We start from the raw sequence: 17,213 nt of genomic DNA, 5'->3' as shown, positions 1-17,213 counted from the left end.
AGACCAAATGGAGTGGTCTAGGCCTACAGGTGATGATATGCAGGTGAAGGTGGTGTGTGGGGCCAAGCTAATGGCTGTGCTGATGAAAGTGGCGGTAGAACGTGCCATGGTGGTGCAACAGGTGCAATATTTTTCCAGGAGAGATAGAGCAACCATGCCTAGGGAGGAAGGCGAAGATGGTGCAATAGAGAACGAGATTCTCTCTTCCCAAGAAGAGCCTGATGCATAGGTAGAAGAGGTGCTTGAAGAATAGGTGATTGAAGTTGAAGAGCAAGAGGTGATGATCAACCTTGAAGGGCCGGTAGACGAGGAAGGGCTCGATGATGCTGGAATTGAGTGTGCGGCCAAAGAGGAAGTTGTGATGCCAAAAATGGAGGAGATTCTAATGCAGCAAACATGTCCAATGGTGCAGAAAGGAGAATCCCAAGCAGTGGATTTGCTTCCATTAAAGGTATGTAAGCTATGGTTTATGCATATGGTGGTGGATACAGCTGTGCGGAGTCTAGTTCAGCAAGTACAGGGGTCTATGCTCAAGGCCTCCACTTTATTTTGGTTGGGAGGGAGGGTCAAACATGTGTTGGAGCTCGGTGTCAGGTACATGTTTTTTGGATGGGGACATGCTTGATGATTCTTGCTGTGGAGTAGACAGTTTGCTGAGAGATGCAAGGAGTACTGAAGGTAGGCTAGGGACAACAGTCTACACACATGATGGTCTATGTGCTGGGGTATGGCACTATGGTGAGCAATTACACATGGGTGGAAGATACCAAAGGTAGGTGTTTGATCCAGGTGGAAGCTATGTGATGCAGGGGGTGGGGCAACCCACTTGAAGGTTTGACAGTAGGGAAAATAAAACTGTGTGAATATGGTTTTAGTTTTCTCATAGTGTGTGCTCAAGTTTTGCAGTTAGAAATGGAATAAAGCTCTTATGTGGTTGAGCATAAATGCTCAACTAGGGGGGTGGGCAATGATGGTACAACCAAAGTGTGTCAACCCTAGAAGGTGGCATGGGCAGATATGTGCAAGCTAGCAGAAGCTTGGCAAAAGGTTGAAGCAGCTAGGAAGATCATGGGCTGACAGGTAGCAGTGGAGGTGTATGACTGATGCGGTTTATAGGCCAAGGAAGGATCCAGAAGGGGCTAATTTGGGTAGCAGGTGAAAGAGATGCAAGTTGCAGTCTTTGGGTCCAAGAATGAAGAGTGTGAAGTGTTGAAGGAGCAGGTCCAGACGGCTCATCAAACAGAGCTACGGAGCCCAAGTTATGGAAGGTTGAATGTTCAGTGTGTTGCAGATTCTTGCCGGATAGGGCAGCTGGGGACAGGTAGTCCAAGTGGAAGTCAAGGTACAGGTGTGTAGTGCCCAATTTATGGAGCCTACTCGTCTTTTCAGATTGCAAATAGGAGCCACAGATTGTATTTTATGGCCAATTGAAGTTTTGCCGGGGGCTAGGTTGGTGCCCACCTGACCACATGGGGGGGGGGTGTCATCTGTGGCGTCGTTTGAGCCTCAACAAGGTTCTAGAGCAGGGTATGCATCATACAGAGCTAGCAAGAATTGATTGCACATCAGACGCAGCCCGGAGCGGAAAGGTACAGAAGTCCGAAGATTGGGTTCCTGTGTCTGAAATTGATTACAGATGCTTTGATCGACTTTTGCGGCCTCGGTTCAGGGGCTCAAGGGCTCTCAAAGTATGGCTAGAGCTGAGGGGTTTCAAGTCGACAAAAGGAGTTTTTGGCCGGACTTTGCAGCTTGGCAATCCGACACTGGAAGAAGACATGGGAGCCTGGGAAAGGAAGGCCAAGGAAAAAGGCTATGTTTGAAGGGTTTTTAGGAAAATTTGCAATGCCTTAAGACGCCATGGAGCCTGGAGCTGCCACGTGGCTGCTTGATAACCCATATGCGCAGTGGCAAGGCTAGTAGACGGGGTATTTAGCATGGCTCGTGAGGCTTTTACAAGTATACGTGGGGAGATGGGAGCTCCTTGGTGCCTTGGCTATGGCGGCCTGTAATGGGCGCTGCGTTGGCAGCGTGCGGCATTGCAGGGGTGGCGGCCCGCCGTTGTAATTGTTGAAGATGATGGCGCACTGGTTGGCGTCCGGCGACGTTGCCGTATGTTGTCGGATGATGTGGCATCCCATAAGCGATTGTGCCCGCGCCCATGAGGGCCTCTTTTTGAGATTAAAGGGATACCCCCCCCCCCCCCCCCCCCAATAGCCATGTCGCTATTGCCCATCAAGGGGATTGTCCCACAGCGGATGATAGAAGAGCCGGAGGGAGAGAGTCACAAGGCTGGTCAAAGGTGAGCCAAGAGGCCAGTCCCGCGGCAACATCTAGTGTAGAGAGAGAGAGAGAAGGCGAGTCCAAGGTGGTCCAAGGGTCCAAGACAAGCAAGCAAGGGAGCATGTAATAGAGGGGTCAAATGAGAGAGAGGGAGCCTATCCGAGAGGTGTCCACAAAGCCAAAAGGGCAAGTGCAAGGGCGGACAAAGAGCAAAGAAGTGTGAGAGGTGTCCACAAAGTCAAAAGGGCAAGTGCAAGGGCGGACAAAGAGCAAAGAAGTGTGCACCATGCAGTTGCCAAAAAAATCAAAAGTGCCAAGTGGTGGCAATGCAAGAAAAATTCTAAAGGGAGCTTCAATTAATTGTACGAGCTTGGTAGCTCCTTGTTTTTTTCTTTTTTAGCCTTAGCCAAGTCTTATAAAAGGACATACAAGTGATTTTTTGGGGGCGTTTTTTACAAAGAGAGTTATTGTGTGTATTGCAAGCTTGCCATTGGAGCTGCATACTTGATTGTACTATCTCCCTATGCAATACTATCAAACCTTTGCCCCTATTTGTTGCTTCTCCCCATCCCCCTCCTTTTCTCTCGCTCTTTGTGTAGTTGCCAGTGCCTGCAGCTTGAAGGGTGTTACAAAGAGGGCAGAATCGGGGTGTCTTGTAAGTTGGAAAGGGTGAGTTGAGCAGTGTGGGTGCGTTTGTGCTGTAAGGTGTTTTTTTCAAGGTATGAGACAGCTATTCTGTATGCTAAAGTGGAGTTGTTAGTGCAAATTAGCCAATTTGAAGGTGTTATTAGAGAGGTTAGGGGTGCTGTGGAATCCCTGGGCTATAGAGAGGCAAAAATTTTGTGTGCTGGGTGTGTTCCCTATTCCCCCTCTCCATCGGTTTGGAAGAGCCACCTGTGCTCCAAGCTGTGCCACAAGTTTCTCCAAGTGGTAATGCCCTTGTTGTGAATACGCTTACCTGTTCTGATCTGAGCCTGGTTGAGAGGGGGAATCAGAGGTAGCGACCACCAAATTGATTCATGTGCTCGTAGGTGAAGGCCATACTTGGAGTCCTAGTTGACTCTAAGGTGGTTCCTGTATCTATTCCACGCTCCCCACAAGGATTTAAGGAGGGGGGAACCACTGGGTGATACCTCGGCAAGTCCAAAGAAGACTATGAACCATGGGAGGGGGTGGAGGCCATTGCTCCCTTTGGCTTTGAATTTGCTGAAGTTCTGAGATAGCAAGGAAGCCCACTCCTCGTCTGGTTTATCCAGGGCTCTAAGGATGAGTTTTATGGCTAGTTTGTCTGCCCATCTACTGAAGTTAATGAGGCCAAGTCCTCCTTGTTCCTTAGGGAGGCAGCATACATCCGAGCTGACCTTGGCAAGGCCCTTCCTCATCGGATCACCTGACCATAGAAAGTTTCTGCAAGCCCTGGCTATATCCTTTAACTGAGAGTCAGGTGGCCTCCAGCAGGAGAGGGAGAAGAGGACATAGAAGGAAATAAAATGATTGACAACCAGTGCACTGACTGCAATATTAGCCTAAAACCCTGTCCATCGATTGAGTGTCGAGGAGAAACGCTCCAGTACCCATTGCCATCTCTGGGCCATAGATACCCTAAACCCAAAAGGGATACCTAGGAGCCGAAAGATGACACCGTCTTGTAGGATCGAGCATCCTTGTTCTGTGATCCATCTTGGGAGGGGAGAGTGGGAGGCCCTGATTCCCGTTTTAGTGTGGTTAATCCGAGATCCCAAGGCAGTGCAAAAAGTCTTCAGACATTCCCAAAAGCATTGTAATGATTTCTCATCATTGTTAAGTAGGACATTGGTGTCGTCTGCGAATTAAGAAAGGCATTGCTGCCTTCCATTAGGTAGTGTGATCCCCTTAAGTGACCCATCACCCATCTTGGCTTTGACCAGCCAATTAAGGGAGTCCGCCGAGGTAGCAAAGAGCAAGGGGGCAAGGGGACATCCTTGACGGACATATCAATTGAGAGGGAAAGGATCTGAGATGACATTGTTAAGTGCAACCCTTGCTTGGGCATTGCCCAGAAGAGTCCTAACAAACCTGACAATGACTGGACTGAAGCCCATCATGATCAAGCAGTCAAGGATGAATGTCCATTCTAATTTGTCGCAGGCTTTGTCGAAATGTACTTTGACAAAGACGAAGTCCTTGCTCGACTCTTCTGCATATTCAATCCCTTCCTACATAGCAATGGCAGCTTCCATAATTCTCTGACCTTTGATGAAGCCTTTTTGTTCAGTGCATAGCCACTCTGCCAAGGTCGGATAAATTCTTAGTGCTATAGCTTTGGCGAAGATCTTGTATGCAACATTCAACATGGTAAGAGGTCTCCAATTAGAAAGGACCTCCTTAGGGCCTTTCTAATGTAACAGCTTGATGATGCCAGTGTTGAGTTGCACTGGAAGGGCTCCCTGTCTCACTGATTCCTCCCACACTCTGAGGAGGATGGGAGAAAGCACCTCCTTGAAGGTCTGATAAAATTCCGTCGGGAGCCCATCAATGCCAAGGGTCTTCTTGGGCTTTAATGAATCTATTGCCCTCTTTATTTCCCAGACTGAAAGGTCTGAATCAAGCTGAACCGCTACATGAGTGGGGATCACTCTCGGCCTGCCTTTTTTGATTAGATCACGGACCAAGGTCACAACCTCGTTTGGTTGTTCCTTTGGGCTGAATAATTGGGTGAAGTGCTCCGTGGTCTCTACTTCTGCTCCTATTGCCCCCCATTGGTTACGAATCCACCCTTGAAGGATGTCTGCTCTGGTGGGCGAGGACCAGTAAGAAGCCCAATTAGAGCCCTGCTCTCCATATCATTCTGAGTTTTTCTAACCTGAAGAGCATGCAGAATAACATACGGCTTACCGTCTCCATTCGGTTGACCGCTTCCTGCAGCAGCGCCACTGCTTCCTCCCTGTTGAGGTTTGTGGAAGGGCCAAGGGTGGCTGGATCGGCAGGGCCCTCAGCAATGCCCGCAGGTCCCCCTGCATGTTGGGGGGGAGTTGGTTGTTGGGAGAAGAAACCGAAGTCATATCGCAGCAGCCTTGTAGCTTCAAGCTTCTCTGTGCTGCCGAGGAGGGGGATGTGTTGGTCGTTGCTGTGAAGAAAGGCAGCAGCTAAAGGGTTGTGAGGGGAAAAAGAGCCTGGGTCGAAGTCGTTAAGGCCTCCGCCATGCAAGACAGGGCAGTTACTTTGCACGAGTGTTTGGTGGGGGAGCGCGCCCGAGGCCAGATATTAGGGGGTCTCGTGCCAGCGCTTTGAAGGGGTGAGATGACGGGTGAGGTCATCTCACCTAGGGTGTGAAGGAGGCCAAGAAGCGACAACAGAAGGGACAGGTGCTTAGGCCATCGCTAAGGTTTTCAAGCTCCGACCTTCCAGGCAAGCTTGCAGAGCATTGTCGTACATTGCATTGTTTGTCAATACCAAATATGACAATTTAGAACCCAGCTACCTTACAAAAGGAAAAAACACCATTAAAGTTATTAATCAACACAGTCTTCAAAGTCAATGTGCTGGCCATCAAAACTAAATTGTGCGTATCACTTAATCAAACCAGCGTTCGGGTGATGGAACTATTTGCAACAAGTTCCACGACAAGTCCTACGGATAAAGTCCGTCTCTCTCTTCCCCTCTCTGTCTCTCTGACTCATACACATACAGGCGCGGGCACACGCAATGGTAGCCATCGCGGCCCATCAGTTTCTGCCGGCATGTCAAGTTAGACGGGCGGATGCACCATTGCTTCGACGCGCGGGAGCTTATCCAGCTTATCCACATGGTGGGCTTGCAACAGCTGTTAGCTCGAAGGGAGAGTTGCGACCAGAAAACGGCCCCGTTGTGGTGATTGTACCCGGATGGCTTTCCGAGTCCTCACAGTACCGCCCCATGGCTTCCTACCTTCGCTCCAAGGGCCTCACTACCTTGGTACTCTCTCTGTCTTTCCCACCTGTCGTCTGTCCAAGAACACACTGCATGTGTATTTTCTCATGTATGCAATGTGTGTGTGTGTGTGTGTGTGTGAGAGAGAGAGAGAGAGAGAGAGAGAGAGAGAGAGAGAGAGAGAGAGAGAGAGAGAGAGAGAGAGAGAATCCATTGCCTGACCCAATTCTCATGTCAAATAAGTTTAAAAGTACCTAACAGGACACAATAAAGTGGGCATTGACTTGAGATGCATAACGTTAACACCTTCTCTCAAGCTCATAGTGGATGTATGTAGGAAGACCAAGTCGAAGAAGAAGCTACCATGGACAATCCAATAGTATGTTTACTAGCGGATACTCCTCGGATTTGCAATTGTCAACTTGTCACCATAATAATGATGCCATCTTGAGCACTAGTCACCTTGTAGAAAATTGAACTGAAGACCACCCTATGTCCAAGGATTCCTATTCGTGAATTGTGAACACACCACATCTAAGATTTTTAAAGACAAGGAACTTTGGAGCACACCCTTTCCATAATCCTACGAACTACAATGAATTGTCTGCGGCACATGTGTTTGTATACGTCATGTCGGTTCCTTGCTAGATGCAATGTGCTTTGAAATGTGACATACAAGTCCAAATGGCAAACACCAATGACTCGAACTCCAACACATGTGTCCAACTCAAGTACTGGGAGCACTACTTACCTCTCTCTGCCGCTCACATGCCTCTCTGTGGGTAGACCATAGCTTACGAAAGGGAGGGCTTGGTCTCAGAGTTTCCTCAAACTTCAAGCCTTTAAGGTTCAATGCCTATTGCCTAAGCCTCCTCTATGTGACACACACGTAGCTCAATTTTTTGTGTGAAAAAGAACGATTTGCACCCACCGCGTTCCCTAATTTTTGCCATCCCTTGACCTTGCTCTCCATCTTTGTTCCTTGACCAATGTTTTGATGCTCTTTGGTTGAAGCATGTTGGGGCATGCGCCAATGCATTGAAAGTTGGAGCTATTCCAATATACTCTGCACCACACGAGCATACTCGATTGAGTCCTTAGTAGAATCATTGTCTTTGTTGTCCTGATCAAGCTTGCCTTTGCCTTTTGTCACGTGCACATGGCTCTGTGTGCCAAGTGGACATGCTTCATTGACTTCTAAAGCCAATTTACCTCTTCTTCCTAGATAGGAGTGTCTAGAATCCTAGGAGGTTTAGTACCGGCAATTTTGTGAGCCTGTTCGCAGGACCTACATGTCCGGACGAGTCCATTACATTAGGTTTTTCAGTTTGGAACCCTCTTGCATAAATGGTTTGTATTCGCGTTTTGACGGATGTTATTACACTACAATGGGCATTTGGCATGACGTTTAGGCTAGAGGAATTTGACGAGCCATTCCCCGCGTCAATTGGATTCTCGGATCAACAGATGTGCGACAGTTTCACCCGAAACTTAGCCCTGGTCAAAAACTTAGAAAAATCATTCAATGATTTAATTTGTTGGGTTGGTGGACATTTTGCCCTACCTAAGCCTTAGTTGGTTTATAACACAAGATTTTGGTCTACAAAGGGAGCCATCAGCCTGTCTTTGATTACAAGTGAAGACGCACTAATCAGCCCAGCCTTTTTCAGCAGGCTGTCAGGTGCAGTGGAATTGAAATGGTGGAGATCTAGTTTTACACTTCCACAATCCTTTACTTCTTTCCTTGCGTTAGTGATTCCTTTTAGCTTGAATGATGGTTCCTTTTACCTTTCCCTGAGAGAGGGAATGGGAGAGTGCGGTAGAGATGTGTAGAGGGAGAGAAAGAGAGAGAAGAGGAGAATGACACCGATGGGGTCCCAACCAACCCTCTCAGGGGCCCCCCACCCCCTTGCCGATGTGGTATTTGCTTTAGATTGCATAAATGGAATGTACACACAATGCAATATCTCAAGTGCAGATTGTGCTGACTCGAACAATGACTATCGCCGCGGTAACTCCTCAAGACGAAGCACCTCCGGGGCTGATTTGATACACCTTTGGATCCTTCTCGATGTGGGATTGTGTCTGGCCAACAAGGGGCTGATTTGCACTCCATATGTGAGAGGAATGAAGAGCTGAAAACGCAGATCTCGACGATGCCAATGATGGACAGCAATGGAGCATTCGATGCCGGCAAGGGAAGGGTTGAGGGGAGGCTCGATGGGCTGTCGAAGTACCGGATTGCAACAAGAAGCACGCGAACGCAGTTCCGAGCCGTGTCTAGACGATGGAACAGGCTGAAAACCTGAAAACGTTGACTGATCTGTCGGGAACCTGCAGCGCTAGGGCTGATCTGGCAAGGAAACACCAAAACGTTGCTGCCTGTTGGAAACGGTAGGGATGAATCTTGCAAAACACTGGGAATCGTTCTGTCTCCACTAAGCGCTATCTCAATCTGATTGCAAACACTAGGCTCGTTGGTCCCTTTATAGGGCTGAAATTGCACTTATGAATTTATTTAGGCTAAGGTAGGGCAATCCGTCCACCACCAACAATTAAATCATTAAAATGATTTATTAAAAAGTTAGGCCAGGGGGGTTCAGTTTGGGTGAGATTGTCACACATCTGTCCGCTCATCTGCCCACCCGAGAATCGGATCGACAGGGCAATCCGTCCACCACCAACAATTAAATCATTAAAATGATTTATTAAAAAGTTAGGCCAGGGGGGTTCAGTTTGGGTGAGATTGTCACACATCTGTCCGCTCATCTGCCCACCCGAGAATCGGATCGACGTGGAGAATGATTGCTCATTGGATTCCTCTAACCTAGAACTACATGCTCGTCATGCCAGATGTCCATCGTAGTGAAATAACATTTGTCAAAACGTGTATACAAAGCATTTATGCAAGAGGGTTCCAAAACTGAAAAACCTAACTTGATGGGCTCGTTCGAACACGCAGGTCGTGCGAACAGGCTCACAAAATTGCCAGTATTAATTCTCCTAGGATTCAAGACACTTTGTCACAAAGTGTTGATGTGTCAAGCCACTGAAGAATGGAGCCAACCTGTATATCCTGGCCGAGGCCCTAAACCCTAGTTGAAGAAGCAGCAGCAAGAGAAGTTTTACCAACTTGCAAAGTCTTGCCGAGTTACCTGTCACAATGTGATAACGTGGCATGACCTAAAGGACAGACTCCGGACAAAGAGGTTAGAGCCCCGTTGAAAGATGCAGAAGTCGTTACAACTTGTAGAACCAATCTGAGAGGCCAAATATGAAGGACACCCAATTGCATAAGTTATTCCCAATTTATGGGGTACTGTCCGATGGGGCCGAAAAGGGACAAAGGCTATAAAGATTGGCGGTTGAAAGCAGGATTTGGTGGGACAAAATTGGTGGTACTTGACAGTATTTTTGACAAATCTTTGCAATGTAATTTATCAAATTCTTAAAAGAAATCATTGACCACATTCTATATCATTGGATACATCTTTCAAAGAAGAACATAAGAATACAAGTTCCGACAAGTTTTGACACAAATTGCAAAAATCTACCGGTCCCCACTTTTTCATTAGTACCAACAAGGTGGAAAAAAAGCTGGTCCGTTTTTTGTTGCTTCCTTGGCGTAAAGGACTGATGATTTGGCAGTTGAACGGACCTCCGCGATTTGTGTTGCTGACGTGGCTACCATACAGATTTTCGCGAATTGCGTTGCTGATGTGGCATTCGTACGAAAATTCCGTGATTTATGCTGGCTAGCTTTTGGGACTCGGATGCTTTTAACTTGACGCTTTTCATGTACACCGCTTTTGGGAAGGCCAAGGGCCTATAAATAAACTGCTAGGGCCTCAGCCTCAAGCATATTAGTTTGGGAGCACTGCTAAGACGAGGACCCTTGGACATTGTACTTTATGAAGCATTAATAATAAAGAAATACCGAAAGGGGCACCAGTCTTTGGGGCCAATCTCTCTAGGTCCGCGCGGAACTTCGCCATGCTTTGTCGTCTCTCTCTGAGTTTTGTTCAGTTTGTCACAAGACGGGCACCATGTGCCAATAGAAAAAGAACAAACTGAACAGACTTTTAGCACTTCAATAACAACTGAAACTGAAAGAGAGAGAGCACACGCGACACGGAGTGACGGAATTCCACCCCAGAGAGTATTGGCCCCAAACCTTGGTGCCCCTTTCGGTGTTTCTTTATATTGCATCAACACAGTACAAGCCGATACTCCATGCTCTGCACCTTCTCCCAAAAGAGTGCTAGAGAATGAGCCCTAGCCTCATATTTGAAGGCCCTTGGCCATTAAAAGCAATTTACGTAAAAAGCTTTAAACTCAAAAGCAGCTGGTCCAAAAAGCTACAAAAAACTACCAGCTTGATTAATGAAAATCTGTACAATTGCCACGTCAGCAATCATCGCAAAACGCGAAAATCCATACTGTTCTGCCACGTCAGCAGGCCATCGTAAAATCCGGAATTCCATATAGGATGCCACGGCATCAATCAACGGAAAATCCGAAATTTTGTACATCATCAGTTTTCCACTTCTTCTCTTCTATTGCTTCTACTTCTTAGGGTTTAGGCCACTCGCTCGGGATCTGAAGGTTGGCTCCATTTTTTAGTGACTTGACACGTCAGCAGTTTGTGACACAGTTCTTTGAGTTCTCTCGCATGTGTTGTGGTAGATTCTCGACTTGGAGTGTCCAAGTCTGTTACAGTGGTATCAGAGCTCAATTGATTCTTCGATCCCTTCACTCACAACACTCATGGATTTAGTCGACGAATTTCGTGTTAGATTTACACCACTCTGCTGCTTCACACAGGTCTAGGGAACTTCCTTGTATGGCTAGTGTCTCCGGCTGGCCACCCATAGCACAGGTTGTACCTTGTCCGGGCGCTCGAGTTTGGGGCCGGCTGCCCACTTGAGTTGGGCGCCCACCTTAGGCACGCATATAAATGGAGCCATGAGGGGATACACATTTCATTATCATTTGATCATTGTACTGGTCTCTTGTTTTGGTAGTCATGGCGGCGAGGGGGCTGACCGCCCCCTCTTCCCTACACCAGCGTTTTGTGTGTCTCTCTCTCTCTCTCTCTCTCTCTCTTCCGCACACGCGCACTCTCACATAGCTGCTTCATGCCCTTGTTACAACTCTTTCAGTCTATAGAGGAACATGGTTGCATGAAAAAATCTTCTGTAGAGGCTTTTAAGGTTTTGGAAAGCTTGCAAGTAGAGACATTCCCTCAGCAGATCCTACGCAGGATGGAGCTGATGATTATGTTCATGTCTACTAATAGATGATCTGTAAGATGCAGTGGAAGTGAATGTTGAACTTTGCTCAAGATGAGTGCTCCGAACTGTGCTCAAGGTTCCTTTTACTTATGGAAGGGAGAGCCTTCCCTTCCGTTCCTTTAGTGAGAGAGTTCAATGGACACAAACAAAGTGGATAGACACTGTGAATGAAGGTGCTGAGACTGAGAGATAGAGAGAGAAGAGAATACGACACCAGAATGTTGTCAAAACCCTCCTCTGAAGGCCCCACTCTCTATGGCGAGAGTGGTCTACTTATGGTTGCACAAATCTCTACAATGCTTGGACTTGCCGACGATGTCGACGACGAGACGGGCTGAAATCTGCAAATCTTTATCTGCTGAATTTTGACTCTATGTCGGTGACGACGGCGATGACGACGATGCAATGATGACGTGCTGAAAACGCAGATGCTGAAATCTGCGTTTTCCGGGCTGAGACTGCAAACTTCGCAAGATCTGATTTTGCGGCGAGGATCTGTTGCGGGAAGGTGAGATTTGTGAGGTTCGGGACTTTTTCTGCGGGTACTAACTGCTGAAAACTGAAAACGCTGAGTCTAGGGCTGAATCTGTCGCGATGGATTGCAAAACGCTGAATGTCCTGCTGCTCCAAAAGCGCTAGGGCTGAATTCTGCTGTCGTTGTGGATTTTGCTAACGCTAGGGCTGATCTGAGGTCGTACTGTCGCCAGGTTGCTGCAATGCAAAAACGCTGGCTGATCTGGGAGCAAAACGCTAGGTCAATGCTGATGCAGAAAACGCTAGGCTTGCTGTCTCTGGGGTCTTGCTGAGAAGGTGTTTGTTGAGCAAGTGCTCCTGCTGCCTCTTCTACCAGAAAGTGCTAGCGCTAGGTTTCTATGTATACAAACTTAGCAAAATTGCCCTACCTAGTTTTCAACAAAAGTCACTTAAAAATAATAAGTGAAAAATGTCAAAAATAGGGAAAATAGGTCTATGCACTGTAAAAATGCTCCTGATGGAAATCTGATGATCATGCTGTATGCAACCAAAGGATATGCATCTATTCTAAGTGTCTGGACATGCACGGTCTGCGAACAGACTCACAAAAGTGCTAGATCACTTCCTATTCTAGACTTGCTTGACTGAACTGAACCCTGGGCATGCTGTATTGTCCACGGACACATAGGGTTGGATGTGTCACGTGACATGATCGCGAGTTAGTCCCTTGTTAGAATGCAGCTCACGGAGTGTCTGTGTCACGTGACACATCCAACCCTATGTGTTCGTGGACAAGCTACATCATAACAGGGTTTCCGTCAAGTCCAGTCAAGTCTAGATTAGAAGTGATCTGGCACTTTTGTGAGTCTATTCGTAGACCGTGCATGCCCAGTCACTTAGTGTAGATGCATATCCTCTGGTTACACACAGCATGATCATCAGTATTCCCTTCAGAATCCATCAGGGGAATTTTCCAGTGCATTTAGCCTATTTTATCTATTTTTGGCATTTTTCACTTATTAATTCAAGTGACTTTCCAACAAAAGTAGGTAGGGCAATTCGGGTAAGAAAATATATAAGCAAACCAAAGTTAGCACTAAATTGCAGAAGAGGCAGTAGGAGCTCCACTCTCAACAGGCAACTTCTCAGCAGAACACCCCCCCCCCCCCCCCCCCCCCCCCCCCCCCCCCCTCCCCCAGAGACCTAGCGTTTTTGGAGCAGAGCCATCACCTAGCGTTTTCATCACAGATCAGCCAGCGATTTGCTTTTGCAGATTCAAGCGACAGTAGAACCTCAGAGCAGCATAGCGTTTTGCATTTTGTAGCGCAACTGGCGACAACAGCAGAAATTCAGCCCTAGCGTTTTTGATTTGCAGATGAGCCACGGCGTTTTGCAGCTTCACCGCGATGGAACAGCAAGGAACATCAGCGTTTCAGTTTTCAGCAGTTAGCACCCGCAGATAAAGTCCCGAACCTCGCAGATCTCACCTTCCCGCAGCAGTTCCTCGCCGCACGGTCAGTTTCCGCAAGGTTTACAGTTTCAGCCCGGAAAACGCAGATTTCAGCATCTGCGTTTTCAGCGCGTCGTCGTCGCATCGTCGTCATCGACATCATCACCGACATAGAGTCAGAATTCAGCAGATAGAAGATTAGCAGATTTCAGCCCATAGCGTTCTTGGACAGCATTAGAAAGATTGCAGATTTCAGCCCTTAGGTCGACTTCGTCATCACCGTCGTCATCGTCGACATAGCCTAGACTTGCATCAGTCTCATGCATCACCATTGTACCAGTTTGTGCAATCATAAGTAGACCACTCTCGCCGATGAGTGGGGCCTTCGGAGGAGGGTTTTACAACGTCTCTGGTGTCGTATCTCCCTTCTCTCTCTATCTCTCAGTCTCATACACTTGCACGCACAATGTCCATTCACTTTGTTTGTGATCATAGCATTCTCTCATTAAGAACGGAATGCTCTACCTTCTATAAGAACAAAAGGAACCTTGAGCACAGTTCGGAGCACTCATCTTGAGCAAAGCGCAATCATTCATTCCGCTGCACCTAACAGTCTGTGTGTTCTCGTGCCATGCATTTATTGTGACCTAGCCTCCAGATCAGCAAGCACCTTGCCATGTCAACAAGCTCCTCTCCGCATGGAAGCTCCTTGCCACGCCATCAAGCAGCTTAGAGCTAGTTCACATGGGCACCTGGTTTGTAACATGTTGGCAACATGTTGCCAACTTCTTGTGTTCACATGGAATGTTTCCAATAAAAAATTGGCAACATGTTGCCAACAACTTACAAGTTTCCAAACGACTCCATGCCAAAGGGGTGGAGCAAGATGGCAACCACAAGTAAAGACAAAGAAGAAAAATTGTTCCTCATTAAATGGAGAAAGAGACCAGCCTTTTTTGCTCCTCTCTCTCTTCTCTCTCACGTACTTTTTCCTGTCACTTTTCTTAAAAAAGAAATTTCTCCCACTCTCTCACGTTTTTAGATTTTTTCCATGTGAACTCACCAAGCCTAGTTGCCGGTTGGCATCCACACTCTCATGTAAACTAACTCTCAACCTCCTCAAACAGCTCAAGCCCTCAAGCTCCTCAATCAAAGTCTACTTAGTCATCAATTTGTGACAACTCGTCTTCTCTGAATCTGCTAATTTTCTTTAACTCATCCTACTCTTGTGGCTAGTCTCCTCTTTGCACTAAAAATTGATGATGGCGAGGCTACATGGGCTTCTATACTTGAGTATGAGTAATATGCCCTTTTTACAGACAGATTGTGCCATTGAAATGGCTCAACTGGATTCCATCTTTGGGAGGACGATCAGTACGACCAATCTTGGACAGAATCGATGCTACTATCAATCGTGCCTTGAATGAAGAGTAAGCCTTTTCCTCGTTTTTCATGTTGGAACATCATACAGATCTTTTGATTCTTGATTTGTTCTGAATCTCGCATTTTACATGAAGGGAGGAGACTTTTTATGAGTCTGCAGATGAGGTGTTGGCCTACACATTTTCTGATTTTTTCAAGGAGTTCATAAATCCCAAGAATGGAGCTCAGCTACCTCAGGATTCCTCAATAAAGACAAATGAAACAACTTTTTTTAATATATCTGCTAAAAGAGTCATTCTGATTGCACACTCAGCAGGAGGTTGGATTTGCCGCATATTGGTATGGTCTTCCTCTCGTTGTTCATATCCTTGTTTAAGGCTTGTGAAGTTCATCTTCCTGAATGACTACAATTGACAGCTAGGAGGGAAGGTTCCTTACGATGGACGTGTCTATGCTGCTTCGCGTTACGTGACAGCATTGGTCACTCTTGGGACACCTCATGTGTGCACGGTGTGTGCTAGTTTGATTGAAGGATTGTATCAACATTTCTATTGAACTCAATTCTATGTGACACAAATGTGGTGTCTTAACAGGACAAGCTTACAAAGAGGAATATGGACTTCGTGAATGAAAATTATCCTGGGGCTGCTGAGGCAGAATTGGGTGTACATTATATCTGTGTTGCAGGGAAGTTTGTACAAGGAGATTCGCAGTACGGGGGGCTTTGGAAAGTGAGTTCACTGGCTTTTTCTTGCCTCATAGATCTACTGGTTCCAAAGATTAATGCATCTCCATTCTTTAAAGGCTTTGGGTTTTTGTACAAGATTTCTATGTGGATGCTTTTGGGTGCTAGGATTTTTTGTTTTGTCTTTGGATTCAGAATCGTTGTATTCGCTCGAAACTCTTTTCTACATAAAGAAAGGGTCAGAAGAATTGCCTCCAACCCAGTACAAAGGCCAAAAAGCTATAACGCTGTTTATTATGTGGTTTTGTATAATTTTTTTTAATCTTAACTTCTTCGGGTATTCAACATGCTGTAATAGAGCGGCCTAATAATCTCTTGTTGGTGGGTTCAGGATTTTGCCTGGCAAAGCTATGAACTTTGTTGTGGAAGAGGTGATGTCTGGGGTGATGGAGTAATTCCTGTGGATTGTGCAATTGGTCTTGAAGGAGCCCAGCATGTAATCCTGGAAGGTAGTGCTATTTGGAAAACTAATCTTAATTATTTACCATTATATCATAAAGTATTCTTAATCATATCATACATTATTCTTAATTATAAAGGTGACTTGTACTTAATTATATCAATTGGTCTTGAAGGAGCCCAGCATGTAATCCTGGAAGGTAGTGCTATTTGGAAAACTCTTAATCATATCATAAGCTATTCTTAATTATAAAGGTGACTTGTACTTAATTATATCATAAGCTATCACCAACAGCACTTTGCTTCAAGTATTTGCCAGCCACCACAGCCAAAGTTTCTTGTGTTGCTATTTGTTTACAGGAGTGGAGCATTTCCCTTCTGTCCGGGATAAGGAGAACAGGAAATGGTATGGGTCTCCGCAAGTTGCAGACAAATGGTTTCCTTTGTTGGCGAGTTTGACTTCACAAGAGAAGGACATCGGTTTGGAGTCCTCTGCCATCTAGGCTCAACTCCTCTTCGGTGCCCATCGTTGAATGCCTGACTCTATGCCGTATGGACGGCACAGATATGGATTCACTAGCAATATTATGTATGCGCATCTTGTAAGCTAACTAGCAGCATTTTGTATGCTGACTATTTCCTCACCATGTGACACAGACTACTCTCTTAGTCTTTGGGGTAATCTTTTTAAGCACAACCACATGGCCAAACCAATTGAAGCATGTAATGCCGCTCTTGTGGAATTGAAGTGTTTTCCTCAATTAATTAACATTGAGAACCTGTTCAAAACATGCATCTTTTCTGTATTTATTAAGTGTCGTGATATCTTTCAAAACAAGGTGCAGACTCATTTAAAAACTTGAAGTGGAATAAGAAGTTCTGGCAGGGACCATTTACTTTAGTTCAAAAAATTGGATTAAAAAGTTTGTATGTCTTTCTCCTTGTTCTCTAAACATGGCAAAATTGAGGTTTGCTCAGATTCTTCTCGAACAGCTTTCACACAAACTCATTCTAAATTTGAACTGTAAAGTCCAAAGAGGACGGTAACCATGTCGTGCATAAGCCAACAATAAGAAATCTTGTTTTGTATCAGCTGTAGTGTATTATAATTTGTACTGACCACTCTTTTGCAGAACTTTGAGGGAATAGAGGTTTTTAATTTGCAAGATTGGGCATGGATCACTAGCTCAGCGTGCTTGTACATAGGATGCATGCATGGCATATATTGCACAACACAAGGGGTCTTATTGGCATCAGCACTTCGCACATCCTTGCATTATCTGTCACTTTGGGTTTGGGT

At 46.1% G+C, this 17,213-nt stretch overlaps 1 protein-coding gene across 1 annotated transcript; it reads left to right on the top strand.

The window, feature by feature from the left end:
• The first annotated feature begins 5,858 nt into the window (after window positions 1-5,858).
• Window positions 5,859-16,693, top strand: LOC147446433 (uncharacterized). The gene is made up of 7 exons (XM_086525654.1): window positions 5,859-6,213; window positions 14,710-14,816; window positions 14,904-15,108; window positions 15,187-15,279; window positions 15,363-15,500; window positions 15,846-15,963; window positions 16,274-16,693. Exons 1-7 carry the CDS (start codon window positions 5,965-5,967, stop codon window positions 16,414-16,416), a joined length of 1,053 nt encoding a protein of 350 aa, XP_086381780.1. The 5' UTR covers window positions 5,859-5,964; the 3' UTR covers window positions 16,417-16,693.
• The last annotated feature ends 520 nt before the right edge of the window (window positions 16,694-17,213 follow it).

The sequence above is a fragment of the Adiantum capillus-veneris genome, chromosome 12 (genome assembly GCF_014529385.1).
Source record: "Adiantum capillus-veneris isolate H3 chromosome 12, ASM1452938v2, whole genome shotgun sequence".
Classification (NCBI taxonomy): domain Eukaryota; kingdom Viridiplantae; phylum Streptophyta; class Polypodiopsida; order Polypodiales; family Pteridaceae; genus Adiantum; species Adiantum capillus-veneris.
This window is presented reverse-complemented; position numbering and strand designations above follow the sequence as displayed.

What these genes read in the sequence shown, in the direction of transcription:
- LOC147446433 (XM_086525654.1), top strand. Translation starts at nt 5,965, where the DNA reads ATGGTAGCCATCGCGGCCCATCAGTTTCTGCCGGCATGTCAAGTTAGA. An exon ending in GTTGGATTTGCCGCATATTG is followed by an intron (nt 15,109 to 15,186) that starts GTATGGTCTTCC and finishes TACAATTGACAG; the next exon opens with CTAGGAGGGAAGGTTCCTTA. An exon ending in AGTACGGGGGGCTTTGGAAA is followed by an intron (nt 15,501 to 15,845) that starts GTGAGTTCACTG and finishes TGGTGGGTTCAG; the next exon opens with GATTTTGCCTGGCAAAGCTA.